This window comes from Polistes fuscatus, unplaced genomic scaffold (assembly GCF_010416935.1).
Source record: "Polistes fuscatus isolate 324 unplaced genomic scaffold, CU_Pfus_HIC Scaffold26, whole genome shotgun sequence".
In the NCBI taxonomy this organism is placed as follows: Eukaryota; Metazoa; Arthropoda; class Insecta; order Hymenoptera; family Vespidae; genus Polistes; species Polistes fuscatus.
The window spans coordinates 653,412-668,705 of NW_025113103.1; the positions used below are offsets into that span (position 1 = coordinate 653,412).

General features: G+C 31.9%; 1 protein-coding gene and 1 non-coding gene across 2 annotated transcripts; one reads left to right on the forward strand and one right to left on the reverse strand.

Annotated features, from left to right (window-relative positions):
- Positions 1-3,734: 3,734 nt before the first annotated feature.
- LOC122518679 lies at positions 3,735-8,937 on the reverse strand. The gene is made up of 10 exons (XM_043637710.1): positions 8,443-8,937; positions 8,064-8,367; positions 6,824-7,009; positions 5,747-6,109; positions 5,111-5,187; positions 4,928-5,028; positions 4,752-4,851; positions 4,402-4,614; positions 4,026-4,139; positions 3,735-3,935 (listed from the first exon to the last, which is right to left on the reverse strand). Exons 1-10 carry the CDS (start codon positions 8,935-8,937, stop codon positions 3,780-3,782), a joined length of 2,109 nt encoding a protein of 702 aa, XP_043493645.1. The 3' UTR covers positions 3,735-3,779.
- A 1,334-nt stretch (positions 8,938-10,271) lies between these two features.
- Positions 10,272-10,464, forward strand: LOC122518843. Its single transcript, XR_006304167.1, has one exon. It is a non-coding gene; the product is annotated as a U2 spliceosomal RNA (small nuclear RNA).
- The last annotated feature ends 4,830 nt before the right edge of the window (positions 10,465-15,294 follow it).

Sequence of the window (15,294 nt, forward strand, 5' to 3'; positions counted from 1 at the left end):
CGTTTATTCGTTTTTGTTTGATACGATTTTGGATCATATTACATATAACTTATCATTTTGTTCTATTTTATTTTAAAGATATGACGACGGACTTTCTACTTTATCAAAGATGTGCGATGAATTCTTCGATGGATCATCGATGGATCATCGATGGATCTTCGATGGATCTTCAGTAGACCTCCTTCAGACTACAACACTTGCTGCAAAGTAGGAGTGTTTTGGAGCCATCGTAGAACTTCTTACGCAGTGAGTCAAAAAATTTGAAGTCCCTCCGGTGCTCAATCATGCTGAGGATGAAAGGTCCTAATCGGCACGAGTTACTGGTTGTAATTATTCAAATAAATTATTGACGAGCACATGAGTAATTTCTTTTTAGAAGTTACTCATGAAAATTGTATATTGTATTGTATATTTTATATTAGTTCAGGATAGGTTTCTTGTCTCACCGGTTAAATTCATTTAATTAATAATGCAATTCATTAATGCATTTTCTTTTTATTACGTGTTTTGTTCGCGTTTAGTAGTGGTGAAATCGAGCATTAATTTACTCGTTTTCGTCCAGAAAAGCATGTAATAAATGTCTTACATGCATTGCTTCGTACTTAGTTTATCTAATCGCGATTAATTTTGATATATCGATATTTCGATATTATAAATAAATGAGCAAGAAGACAAACTCATTCGCGACGGATAGATTCTAGCAGTTAAGTGGTGGCTCAAAGCCCAGTTCTTTTAATAGAACAACCAACTTAATGAAAGTATTCGTCCGAGGTTCTTTATATATTAATTAAAAGATATTAAAATTATATTAAAGAGTTATATTAAAAGATATTAAAAGTAATTATTGATGAAATAAATTATAGAGATTTTAGCCGCTTAGATGAATTTTTATAAAAATGTATTTATTTCTTATGTATATATGTGTTTTTAATCATATTTTTAGATCAGGATTTTCAGCTTCTAATATACTAATCTCCCGTTTCTCCCCCCCATACTTTCTGCGTTCTCATCTATACGTGTGCCCAGGTGTTACACGTATGGGTGAGAAACAGTTAGTGTGGGTTTAGTTTTAAGTTTTTCCCCTATTGGCGACTGTTATTGTGCTAGTGGTTGTACGATGTACTTTACACCTGTGTGTGCGTATTAGGTGGTGTGTACTGTGTACATCGTTTCGCGATATTTTTTAATTATTACATCATTTATTACTGAGAGCACTAGTTCTACATATCACGTGTGATATGACAAATACGCGCGTATTTGTATCTTTTTATATTTATATTAAATATTCCTAATTTTCTTTGTTAATAATCGTTTTGCATAGTAGAATTACTGCACTTATTTGCATAAACTTTGATATATTCGTATATTACTAGTATGCATATATACTAGTGTATACTTGCATTTTTGCTATAGTTTTTTATGCATTAATCACTAGCCTTGGCAGCCGATTACAGCATTGGTACGTACTCCCATAAGTTTAGAAAACACGTGTTTGAACTAGGGTGTCGGAGGTGCCCCGGGGCATGCTCTCTAGTTTAGGCTTTTGCACCCTGGTGGTATGTGAGAGAATCGTGGAGTGAGTGGGTGGGTACATATGTGTATTTGCTCTTTTTAAATATGGGTAATTGGCAGGCAGGTAGCATACTTCTTTGAGCGAATGTGAAAACTTTAATTGTAAGTAGGTAGGATCCAGGAAAGGCACTAGGCTTGCTTCCACTCCGGAGTGGAAATTTCGCCGCCTGGTTTATACAGAACTGTTACAAAAACTTTTTTTTTTTATTTATTCTAATATGCTTGCTTTGTAAATTTATTTTGTGACTCTTCTGTAATCTTCATTATGTATCATGATTCAAAGTGATTTGCAACGATTTCAAAGATTCATTTCTATTTCGATTCTATCTCGAACGAGATACAGTCGAACAAATTCGCAAATACTTTGATGAGTTTGATACTTAGTTTTAAGCATTATAATATTAGCACTTCGCACAATCGTGATTTTCTCAATTAAGAATATAAGGAATGAATGAAATTAAAATATTACAAGAAAATGCATAACATTTATTGCATTATTTATTTCAATTCTGTTTTATTACTTGAAATTAAAAGTGCGACGTGTTTTTAGGTCATCGATAATTATCTGCTTGGACAAATAATTAATTGTGCTCGTGAATATGTCAATGAACTCTAAGTTCATTCATGGTTCACGAGCTTTACTAATGAACAGTGAACGTCAATTAATTTTTATAATTAATTATTAAAATCATACAAAAATACGAGGTATTTTGTTTAAAGTAGTATGAAAGATCTTATCTTTCTTGCACGTAGAAAATGTCCAATGCAGTTTTCAGGGAATGAAGAAAGAAGAGGCTAATGCCGAAGAGGCCCCCACTTAATTGTGGCTGAAGAGGGCAACTACACAGACTGTTGAGTTATTTTCAAAGGTTCAAATTCGTACTTTTCGAGAATAGCTCTCTAGTCATATTTTATATTTTATTATATTACATTCTTGCTCGTCATTAATTTGTAGTTGTAATTGGAGATGATGGACCATTCCATCTCCTTGGGACACCAAATTTGTGTCTATATCGTCTAACAGATGCATATGTGTTTAGTTAGAGTCAGAAATATTAAAATTTTTGTATTATTCAATTTTAAAACTTAAATAACGTTCGGTAAATATTACAGTAATTTCTCTTTTCTTGTTTTATCTTTAAACTTTTTTACTGTGTTCTTATTTTATTAAATTTGCTATTTTTTTTCTATATAAAGCAGTTTAAAAGACATTCATAATAATTAATAGATATTATTTTTTTTTTACATTTAAGTTTACATTTAATTTTATTGCTACGGTAATTAGAGATTAGATTAAAGTAAATAGAGATTTCAATTGAAAAGTGCATCGCCAATTGGACGATTTATATGTTAGGCTATTGTATCACTTGATTTTATGATTAATATATTTTGCTTTTTGTTACAGGTGATCATCGTTGGATTTAACAACAAATCTTGGAGATATTTTTCTTTTTGAACGCCATGACTACTTTTTAAAATATATGTATTTTGTATGTTATATTAATACGCATTTCTGAAGGCACACACATTTTTATACGCTAAAAATTTAATATAATTATTTATAATTCTTTTACAGTATATCATATACTATCATATATTATCAAAGAATACTGTATTCTTTAATAGTTTTACCGTCATCACGTTAAGTACCTACTATCGCTCACTGGTGGTCCTGGATGTAACTAAGATGAGTCTGGTTAGATAAAAAAGGGTACTTGTGAGTTTCTATGTTCTTCTGTATTCTCTGTCTTGATAAATAAGCAATTTTTTATTCAAGGAACCTACTTTATCTATATTTGATATCTATCGCTTTTGGACTCTTTCCGTAACAATATATAAAAGGATAGATTAATTAAATATATTTCGAGATGAAAAATGCATCTTAGCAAATAATTTACATCAAGTATTCTTACGTCCGTTGGTAAACATATTTTTACTCATAATAAATGAATATTTCTTTTGCACACAGATTCACGCACACACGCACACACACATACTTGCACGCACACAGAAGAACGTCGTGATTTTCTCGACGTCATCATTCGCATGTTCTTTTTGAAAGTTTATGGTGGTAGCTTTGGTAACTTTACATGCGTTTACGTACTACACGATTTTTTTTTCGAGTATTTCGTTTACACTCTCTCTTTTCCTTCCTTCCCGTCTTTTTTTAAAGGAACGGTAGAATGTTATTTTTCCTGTGAGATCTTTCAACTCATAACTTTGTCTATCCACGGCACGAATTTCTGAATATTGGTATATACACCAGGCAAGTGTTCGCGGCCACAGCCAATACCCCATGACACTAAACCAATCAACACGTGTCTGCCTTCAACGGACATGGTTAATGGTCCACCTGAATCTCCCTGTTGAAACGGAAACACACACAAATCATATAAATAAAGTTTTATTAATAAAATAATTCAGTTATTGTAATTAACAAAATAATTCCTCACTTGACACGAATCTCGACCACCTTCTTTGTAACCGGCACATAGAAAAACATCGTGTATGGTTTCACGTCTACCAGCTGCTCTGAACCACCTTTGACATCTTTCGTTAGGTATAACCTAAGAAAACAAAAATGATTTCAATCAAAAATAATTCAATTCAATAATACTATTAACACGTTTTGACTGCCGCGCGAATTTCATGTAATTTGCCCGTGAATTTTTTATCATAGGATGAATATTTTGTTGAAATTTTGTTTACACCAGATATATAAAGGGAGTTGTATAATTGTGTTCAGTGCATTATTTGTGGAGGTCACCGGTGATCTTCACGGCAGTCAACGTATTAATAATGATCCAATCTTTTGTCATTTGAATTTACCTCTACGTCGACCTCCTGTAATACGGAAGGTGCTGAGCTCTGACCATGTCTGGTTCTTCCCCATCCAGCAACGGTTGCTGTCCGACCTGATAACTTGAGATTTCTAGCCGGGAGGCAAACTGGTACGATGTGCTGCTTAAACACTACAGTCCTTGATAATTTCACTAAAGCAACATCGTTTCGAAAGTCCGTAGGTGAATATTGGGGATGAACCTGTTATATGATATTATATATATATGTGTGTCGGGTTGGCAACTAAGTGATTGCGAATTTTTTGGCCGGCAATCACTTAGTTGCAACCCAATTAATTAATATTGGTATCATTATCGATAAAAAATATTCTAACATACTTCCTTCCTTTCAATGTTAAATTCTTCATGAAGCAAACGCTCCGAGCCGTCTCTCACGTCCCACTCACCTAGTCGAACTTTCAAATTGTTGTTCGGTGTCCTGAATGAAGAAAGACATTATAGTGCGTACACGTTATACTGTATTAGAGAACAAATTATAGTAAATAAGTATTTACGTTGCAACACAGTGTGCTGCAGTTACGACCCATCTGTTGTTCAATAGGGCACCGCCGCAGGATAATTTCTTCGTAAGGAATCCCGACTTTATAATGGCAGCCTAGAAAAATTATTTAAATAATAATAATAGAAACAAATTTTTCATCTATACAAAACACATTTTTAGATTATTTTCTTCTAACCTGCCATGGATGACTTCCAAAACTTGAACTATGTCCACCAACGATCCTATTACTTCTCGTGTAAAGTTCCCCACAACCTAAAAATACAAATATAAAAAATACACAATTAACTGATTCGATGAAAATATTTTATTAAAAGAATAAAAAGAAGGCTTGACAAATTAAAACGATCCATCAGTGTGTTTCCATAAATACTGGAAACGTTTCTCTTGAAAAATGTTCTCATTCCATTCGATCGGAAAAAATATTTCGTGCAGTTGCAGCATAACGTGCTAAAGAGAGCGTGCAAGGAATCGTCCCATATTTATATAATATATCGTATTTGTCATTGGTCTCTTTAACAGTGCATTTTCGTGCATTGGAAACTTTTCATGAAAAATAGCGAAGAAAAGGAAAAAAAAGTACTAGTGCTCGAGCGTGATCATTGCAGATTTTGTTCATATCGTCTCTTTTGTCTACTTTCTTTTATTATTGTCTTTATTCATATGTCCCATAGGTCTCAGTCTTTGGTTTCGGAATAAGAAAAGTAAGAAATAAAATCATATACACGCATATATTCGAATATTTGGTAGTAGGAGGTATAGTTTGTGCATTGGGTGCACTTGCAATTTGTTTGTTATACGGATTCTCGATTACCACGATATTGTGAATAATCCAATGAGTTTGAGACATCATCGACAGGCACATGGATTCCATTGTTGGACTGAGGATAAGACGAATCGTACTCGTCCTGAGGATAATCAAATTGAACTGTAGGTGGTCGATAAACTGTGGGACGTGTCACGTAAGAGGGACGATCGTGATCGTGCTGCTGTTGTTGTTGTTGTTGTTGTTGTTGATGTTGCCAACTCGGTTTGCTTGGATTGCTCACGATGTAGGAATAACTTGGTCTATGAACATCTTCCATGTACGTGGGCTTGCTTGGTCTCAAATTGTTACCATAAATATGCACGTTGTCTTCTACGTAGGGTTGCTGATGCGCCAGATTTATCGAAAATGCTATGTTCAAACACATTCGACCACATGACGAATTTCTCTTCGATTATTAATTCCAATATTGAATTTTTCTTTAATTTGTCGATAAACGATGTGTTTCTTTAATAATAATTATTAACTCATTTTTTCTTTATTTTTGTAAATATTTTTTTAAAATAAACATGGTACGAACTCTTCGATTAAATTCACGCACAAAGTTTTACGGTAGACTGGAAAAGAGCTCGTTAGAAATACTGACCCAGTAAATAGCAATGGAAAAAAAGAAAATTATTATTAAAGAAATGAATTATTATCTAATTAAAAACACGAGGAAGTAAATGACTTCATGGTGCGAGCTCTCCGATTAAATTCACGCACAAAGTTTTATGGTAGGCAGAAAAAAAAAAGCTCCTCCGTCTGAAACTAACCGTGAATGACCGTCTTTGAAAGTGTCGCCAGGTACGTCTCACCTGGCCGTTTGCTCTCTACATTCGATTGTGCAATTTCGGATGTGACTACTCCTAGAAATCAGGCTACCTGGCTTGCTTTATTTCTTAACGGAAGTTTTCTTAACGACACACGTGCCTGACTATCCTCATTGGATAATCATATTGTCAATAGCTGTATGATTTTATTTATTGAAAGTGTTCGCTAATGACTTCATTATTAATGCGATCAAGTTTATTCTAAATAAACTTTTATTTCATGAAAAATAATTCTAAATTTTTCTCAACTCACTGGCATTTTGAAGTAATCCAACACTTGGTTTTGGTATTTTCTCTGGAATATCATCGTCGTCCACGCAACAACTCCAAATTAATCCACCTGAACACAAATCGACTGGTCTACCGCCTGCCAGGACACAACTTATACTCAAACCGCATTCAAATTTGGTCCCCTTGTATTTGCACGTTTGTGGTATCACTGTGAACAAATAATACAAAATAAATTAATAATTATATTAATTATATTATTATTATTATTATTATATATATATAATATTTAATATTAATATATAATATTAAAATATTATATATTAATATAATAATAATAATATAATATATATTAATTATATTATTAATAATAATAATATATTAATAATAATAATATAATTATTATTTATATAATAATAATATATTATTATATATTAATATATTAAATAATATTATTATATTAAATAATATTATTATATATTAATATATTAAAATATATATTTTTATTTATATTAAAATATATTATTATATATTAATATATTAAATAATAATAATAACAAGAAGAAGAAGAAGATAATACTATAGTAAGACAATTTTATTTGATATTATTATTTGCAATATAAACCAAAAATAATTTCACCAATTCCATAAGAAAATGTTCTTCTTTTTAATATATCGTTTAAATCGAAATAATATATTTTGAAAAAAAATAAAAAATAATTCTCGTATTCCTTGTTCACACAAAGATGGTCACGTTATTATCTCGTTCATCATCTCATTCATCATCTCGTTCATCATTTTGAGAGATCCCATTTTCCTCTGCTCTGTTTCACTCGTTAAATGCTAGTCACTAGACGCTTTCGTTTCGAAGCACAATTTCGTAAGTGAAAATTTAGAACTCTCGACAAACGGTGAACAAACGGTGACCAAACGCGAAAGTTCAAAAGCTTAAGTAATAATAATAATAATAATATATCGATTTATTCAATTGTTTACTTAAAGGTGTGTCTAATTATCCTCTCTCCTAATTACGAAATCTTTATGAATAGAAATTCGAATCCGTTTCCTGTTAACTTTTCGTTCGAACAGAAAATTATATGTCGGAAGTAACCCAAATGATATTTTAATAAATATGATTTAATTTTTGAAATAATGTTTGAAGAAACAGTTGAGTGATATTAAAATGAAAATTCTAATTTTCAAAGATAAAAATGTAATAAAGAATAATTATTATTATTGTTCTCTTTTTGTTTTAAGAAACATACTTCTGCCTAACATGTCCATAATTCCACTTTGTAGATCCGAAGAAGAGTGTCCCCGATAATCATCAGTGTCGCTCTGATTTCTTTTCTTTCTGAGTGTTTCCACCAACAGGACACCTTGTTGTTGACTGGTCAACTTCCTTCTTCTACCTTGTCTGTAATTACTTCCAAAAAGTTTATCTAAATCACCGTTATTCCTTCTGCGTTTAATTTCTTCTAAAAATTCTTCAACGTTAGGTGATTCGTCGTAAGAATTTACAAATTTATTAACATTCCGATTATCGAGTAGATTTCGATTGTATCTTTCCTCGTTGTTGATAGTCAACGAATAATTATTATCACGATCTTCGTTATTTTCTTCTTCTTCTTCTTCTTCGTTAACGTCATCGTCATTTTCTTCTTGATTTTCTTCATTAATAGGTCGACGCGACGAATAAGGAAAGTTAGAAACGTATTGATAATTATTTTTCTCCGATGTTGGCAATGGTACAACATTTTTTAAAGTACTCTCGATAGCACGATGTTCGCGTACAAACTTTCTTATACTCTGAGACGAATCCCCGATAAAACTATTACTTTCACTTTCTTCGAAATTTTCTCTTTTCATTTGATTATTACCATTTTCCAACAATTCACTTTTCACGTCGTCTTCCAAGAAAATAATCGACGATGGTCTATTTCGTTTATCTTGTCGATAGACGATCGATCTTTGAGTTGTACCAATTCGTCTATCGTCTAATCTAACATCCAATTGACTCCGTTTCCAAGTCGTGGACGAACTGGGACGTTTGTAAAATTTGTTCTGCAAGTCGTAACGGACCTGTTCGATCGCATTGACTGTTACGATAATTAAAAGGATCGATCCAACGATCTTCATGATCGAAAAAAAGAACAAACAAAAGGATAGAAAGAATGAATGAAAGTGAAGAACACGATTCGACAATAATTCCTCACTTCGATGATCCTTCTTTAAACTTCATCATGTCGAAATATTCGTTACTCGACTTCATCATAGATTTTTCTTATCATAGATAAATTAACAGATCAATTCTTGTATCTGTAAGATAATATTATCTAAATATTTTTTCATTGGTTTATGCATGACGAAGAATTTTTTTAATCCGAACTCTCTCTCGAAGAACTTTCTCAAATTATAAATCGTCTTCTTATATTTGTTTCTTTGATTTTATTTTTCCTCAAAATAAAATAGAAAGTTATTTAATCACTGGATAGCACCAAATAATCTTACGTTAAAGATTTTTAATTTTAACACTTATGGGAATATTCCACGTGGATTGACGACTCGTACTCGTTCCTGTCTCGAGTTTCGATTGAGCACCAAGGAAGCTACTACGACTGGCATTGCTGCTATTGTTACTGCTGTTAGTGCTCTCTTGCTCTCTGCTTTCACCAACATCGGCTTTCTCAAAGACAAACCGATGTCACCTCTTCGTCTTGCATTGGCTCCCTACTCTTATTTTTTTTTTTTCACGAAGAGACTCCTAAGCATATTACTTAAATACTTGCTTCTTTCATTCTTAACAACCTTTTCCTTTCTTTTTTATTACTTTTTTTCCGATGATTGATTTTAATAATAATAATACTTTTTCAAGTATTTTATAATTATTAGTTTTAGTTTAACTTGATCGTATCGATTAGGTTATTGTGTACGTGTTTTATTAAAAAAAAAAAAATCATTTATAATATACCTGAAATAAGTTCTCGTAGAAAGTAAACGTTCGGTAAGTGGCCTTTCAAGTACGATTCCAATTTCGTTGTCCCTCGTTAACTCGACTGTGAACCGCGAAATTTCTACGTTTTTTTCTCTCTCAATAGTGGTTCGATTTCTATAAACATATATTGTTGCTTTATATTTTAAATCATTTATTTTTGCGATACTTCTGACGATGAGGATAATTTTAATAATAGTTTTCAATAATTTTCATACATACGTATCTTTTAATAGCATAATAAAACATAATTATTCTTAAAAGCGTATATATTTTCAATAAAACATTTTCTGACATCACTTTATATGACCTATTTTTAGTTTGATCCTAACCTTTTTGGACACCCTGTATAATATAGAAGGGTAGTATCCCCCGTTCCTAACAATAGTAGTCTTCCTAACAACCGCAGGGTGTCGCATTATTCTCCCAATCATTTTCCTACATGAAAAAGGTTATGAAATCGAATTTTAGGTATTTCGATATCGCTTCTCGGCTCATTGAGCTAAGATCAAAGTGTAGTATCTGTTCTTATCAGCTTAATATCTGATACGCAGTTCATAGAACTGCCAGTATATTAGCTCGATTTTTGTATCATGGCGGATACGCAGAGCTTGCTCTGCTTCTGCCGAGGGTTGAATCGGTCTTGCAGTACATCCGGTTTCAGCTCACACATTTTATCATAAAAATATTATATTTGCAGAATAGTTAGAGGAGGAAGTTTGATATTCATCAAAGGAATAATTAATATATTTATAATTCATTCATTATCTATCTCTCCATTCATCAAGCAACGACTTGAATGAACTAGCATTCAATTTAATACGTTCTTTATATAATCCTGGGATAGAAATAGATGGAGGGGGAAGTAAATACGAGTTATAATATTAAACTTACGCATATTGTGTCTACAGCAATTTATTATTTCGTTATGGCAGCAGAGCAGAGAGAGAGGATAAAATATATAAATACCCACGTGGATTCAGTAAGATGTGCATGAATGAAAGGTTTATATATTAGAGAAATCCAGAGGTGTACACCCATATTATTATTAGTGTAGTCAAGTGACGGTAGTAACTATGTATGAGAATTCATTGAGTATAATAATACGTGTATAATATGGTTGATTACGTCCGCATTGTTATTATGATTGCTTACGTTTCCAAGAAAACCATTTTCAGGCATAAATTTATATGAACTTGTTCATTTATTTAATCCTTATTGTCAGTATTAAATACGTAGTTATAACGTTTGGTTCCAACATTAAGACACCCTGTGTTATATATATCTTACCTCTTTCATATTAATTGTTTTGAAAGAGATTTACATAAACACTTCTCGTTCACAGACAAATTAGATTTCTTTTTCTATTTAATTTTTTGTTACTTTTTTTACTTTGACAAGAATAGTTGGCTCATATCCGAAAGTAAAAGAGAAGATTCATTGTCATTCGAAGAGAGTTACGAGTAGTATAGAGTAGCCTTTCTCTTTCGGTGAAACACATTTTAAAATTCACGCCAATAAAATACTACTGAGGTAAGATAGGTATGCGAGCTATGATTGATCGAATCACGTAATTCTTCCATCTGATACGAGGATATTATAAAAGAATAAGAAAGAAGGTGTTAAGGAAAAATATTAATATGATTAACTTACAACCAAGTTCATCGAAGAATCTCGTTTTTCTGTTGTTGTCAAGATGATTAACATTGTTCGAAGTTTCTTCGTTATCCGGAAAATCTGATTAATAGAAATATAGCTATAATTAATTGATTATAAATATGTGATTATATACATATTATTCAAATATTTTCAACTAATTCAAAAAATTAATTGTTTTTTTCAGGAAATTCAAAACTTTTCAACCCGTCCACGTATACTTTATATTTTAAATATAAATTTTGATGAATGTTTCTTACCAAATTTCTCGAGATACCGATCGTTTTTTCTATAATTGGCGAAACCGAAACCGATCAGGACGAAAAGGATGAAGAAGGACGATGTGGACGCAACCATTTCTTTCCTCCAACAACCGATGAAGATTTGCCAATTCACTCTCATTCACCGTGCTTTATTTTTTCACTTACGTCCTCTCGAACATGTTACTTTTCGTCCGTTTTATTTATTCTTCGAACACAATTCTCTCAATTATTACCGATTTACACCTAACACGTTTCTTCTCTAAACTGAAGAACACTAATGCACTAAACTTCTTAATAATTTTCTGTTGAGTTTGAAAACAACACTGGGATTAAGAAAGTTCTTCATTTATTATATAGATCGAGTGTAAATATTTATGATTAATCGCTTAATCGTTTATCTTGCAACTTATTATCTGTTAGAAAAAGAAATAGGAAGAATTTAGTTATAATCCTAAAACCAAAAATATATACTAAAATTTAAACTTAAGTATATATTATTATACATATGTACTTCCTCGTTAAAACCGGCCGAGTTCACGAACCGTGGCGAAGCCGTTCAGGTACAGTCCCATTCAAAAGTGGGACACGAAACCAGGCCACCGAAACAAGTGGCACGCCTTTTAATGCTTCGTAACGTTCAAATCGTCTTCTCCCTTCTCAATTCAACCCCCCCTCCCTCCAGACCTTCCTCGTCTCATGTACCTTTAGTTATTAGTGAAAGTTAACCGGTAACTTTCGACTTTGACAACGAAGCCATTCGTTTGTAATGATTCCACCACCCCCCACCACCCTTTCATCCTCCCCCTTCTATCTATCTCTTTCTCTCTGCAATTCGTCCAATGTAAATTCGAAGTGTCTCTGATTGTTTATTTATTAGAACTAACGAAAGGAAGGAAAAGGCTTTCTCCAATCTTAGAGTTTCCAAACTTGTCTAATGAATTTAATCTAATACGCGCGCTAACATTCCTTTTTCCTTTTTATCTTCTTTTATAGTAGTCGAATAAAAAAGTTTTCTCCTATTTTAATGGAAAAGTGCAACAAGTTTTATTTTATTCTTTTTTCCTTTCCTTCTAAAGTTATTATATTTATCAGGAAAATACGAAAGAAACTTTTTTTTAATTCGAGCACAATATTCACGCGTGGTATGGATTTGAAAGAAGATTTGTGTTTAAGGAATATGTAATTTTTTTTCTTATAATATAAATTAATGAATATTTGTGTTAGAAGTATTTAAGAGAACAATTAATTAGAAAATAATAATAATATATCGAGAGTTGTTCGATCCCATCGCTAATCCAATTGTACCGTACGCAACGATATCGCGATTAATATCGATCGACCTGTTTTATTGAACTGTAACAAAAACCGCACGCCTAGAATTACGGATAATTTTCATCTTTCCTTTTTTGATTACCTCTTAAACCTAACTATTCTCTTATAATAAATTATAATTTGCTCGCGGAAGTATAACGTTTCCCAATTCCGTGTTGTTCGACATTGGAAAAATGAAGTATAAGCACAAACCTTACACGCACATGAAGTATAAGCACAAACCTTAAGCACAAACTCGTACAATCTTTATAATTAGATATTCTTTGATTAAAATACTAAATTATTGATAATAATCGATGAACCTGATTATCGAAACAATCTTCATATTCTTCGTAAGAAACAAAAATACTTTAAGCTAATATACACGTGCGTTTTCTCAACAGCATTTGAATTTTTCTTACGTATGTATAAGTATTTTAAATACAATGTATGCTAATATATTCTGCTAATCACGCATTTAAGAAAAATGAATTATTTAATTATAGATATCATTAGCGTACTAAAACTATCCCTTGAAGTTATGCCCATATTAAATAAATAATATAAGTTTGTACTAATTTATATAATACTGACCACTTATAATACATATTTATATTTGTATTATAAATACACATCATTTATTTCATAATATATTAGCTTAAAAATTAGTTCGTATAATTTGGTTTCTACGCGACTGTGTTTAGTGTGTTATTGCATACTGTGCAATCAGTTTAATTTAAAAACCACTAGATTGTTATTAATTAAAGAAAAAAAAAACGTGCATGAGGCTGCACACAGAGTACAAAAACGCGAAGTATAATAATCCTATAGAACTTTAAAGCCTTCTCGTAGTGTCTCACCTGGATTTCTAACGAGATCAAGGTCGCCGACACGGGAACTGAATATCGAAAGAAATACCAACTATCAAGATCACGGCCAAACTCGAGCGTTTTAGTGATCCTTCTCTCTTTTCACAACCGTACGCAAAAAACAAAAGGTGATAGACGAATCATCGTTTTTTTATTTTCTACTCTTTCTCTCTCTCTCGCACACTTTCTCGTTAAGTTTTCACACCGAACACTTTTCTTTTTCTTACTTAACGTTATGTACTTTAGTATACTTGCTTATATTACACATACATTGTGTGTGTTTGTGTGTGTACTCAAAAATAAAGTAAAATGAAGTAAGAATTCGAGATCACTGTGACGATAAATTATGTTAGAAAAAGAAAATAAGTAATTATTACGATCGAATTAAGGTACAATTTGATTTTCTTTTTTCTTAAGTGATGAAGGAGGAAAGGGGAGGGATAAAAATGTTCTCTCGACAAATGAACGAAGGAATTTGTGAATAGACCACCGCGGAACGCGAGTGACTACTGATGAGGAACAGAAACACATCAGCATCCGAGACACCACTCTCTTCGTTCTCTATCTGTCTATGTGTATATGTGTGTGTGTTTGTAGTTTGTGTCTCCATGTAGCCTGTTCTCCATGGGCCCTTCTCCTGCTTCTCACTCTCTATCGATGGACCACAACAGAACTCTACACAAAATTTTTATTTTCTCTTATTTCGTTACATTTCTATTTACACGTGTAATTAAATATCTAGCAATAATCTGGATATTTCTAAATGTTTTCACGCGTGATCATTTCAAATTTCTTTCCATATTTATTAGGTCAGTTATTTTTTGTTTAAAAACAACAAATATTTATTATATTACTGAGAATATTTATTATACAAATTATTGACCAAATAAATAATAACAAGATTTATTTCTTCTGTCGTGTTTTTTTTTTATTTTATTTATTTTATTTTTAGTTTCTACTGTACCTTGTAATACGATCGTGTCTATTTGATACACTGACCGCGAGCCCGCAAATCCCGAAACTTACTTTCATAGAAAGTCAGAATCGTTCGAAGAAAACAATCCGTTTTCTTCAACATGCGGTTTCACTTCGTTCGAAAGATAGGTCAAATTGTCCAATGGAAATTATAGTATATTTTACGATACATTTAAAAGATAATCTTTTATTAATCATTATATATGATATGTATCTTCTCTTACTCTCTATAATAACATTTATCGACTAACTGGATTTCATTTTTTTTGTCATAAATAAACCTTTTTTCTATTAAAGTCGATAATGTAGGTTGCGCCAATTTTTTAATCGATCTTGGTACATAGCGCACTCTAGCGATCAATAGTAGAACTTTAAAGATGGATTCACTCCTAAGATAAATGTTTGAGGTTTTCTTCTTTACCGACTAAGA

Bases quoted from the DNA above. Each gene is read 5' to 3' on its own strand.
- LOC122518679 (XM_043637710.1), bottom strand. From the start codon at position 8,937: ATGAAGATCGTTGGATCGATCCTTTTAATTATCGTAACAGTCAATGCG. The intron at 6,110-6,823 runs GTGAGTTGAGAA...GTTTGAACATAG, and splicing joins TGGATTACTTCAAAATGCCA to CATTTTCGATAAATCTGGCG. The intron at 4,852-4,927 runs GTAAATACTTAT...TTCTTCATTCAG, and splicing joins GCAGCACACTGTGTTGCAAC to GACACCGAACAACAATTTGA.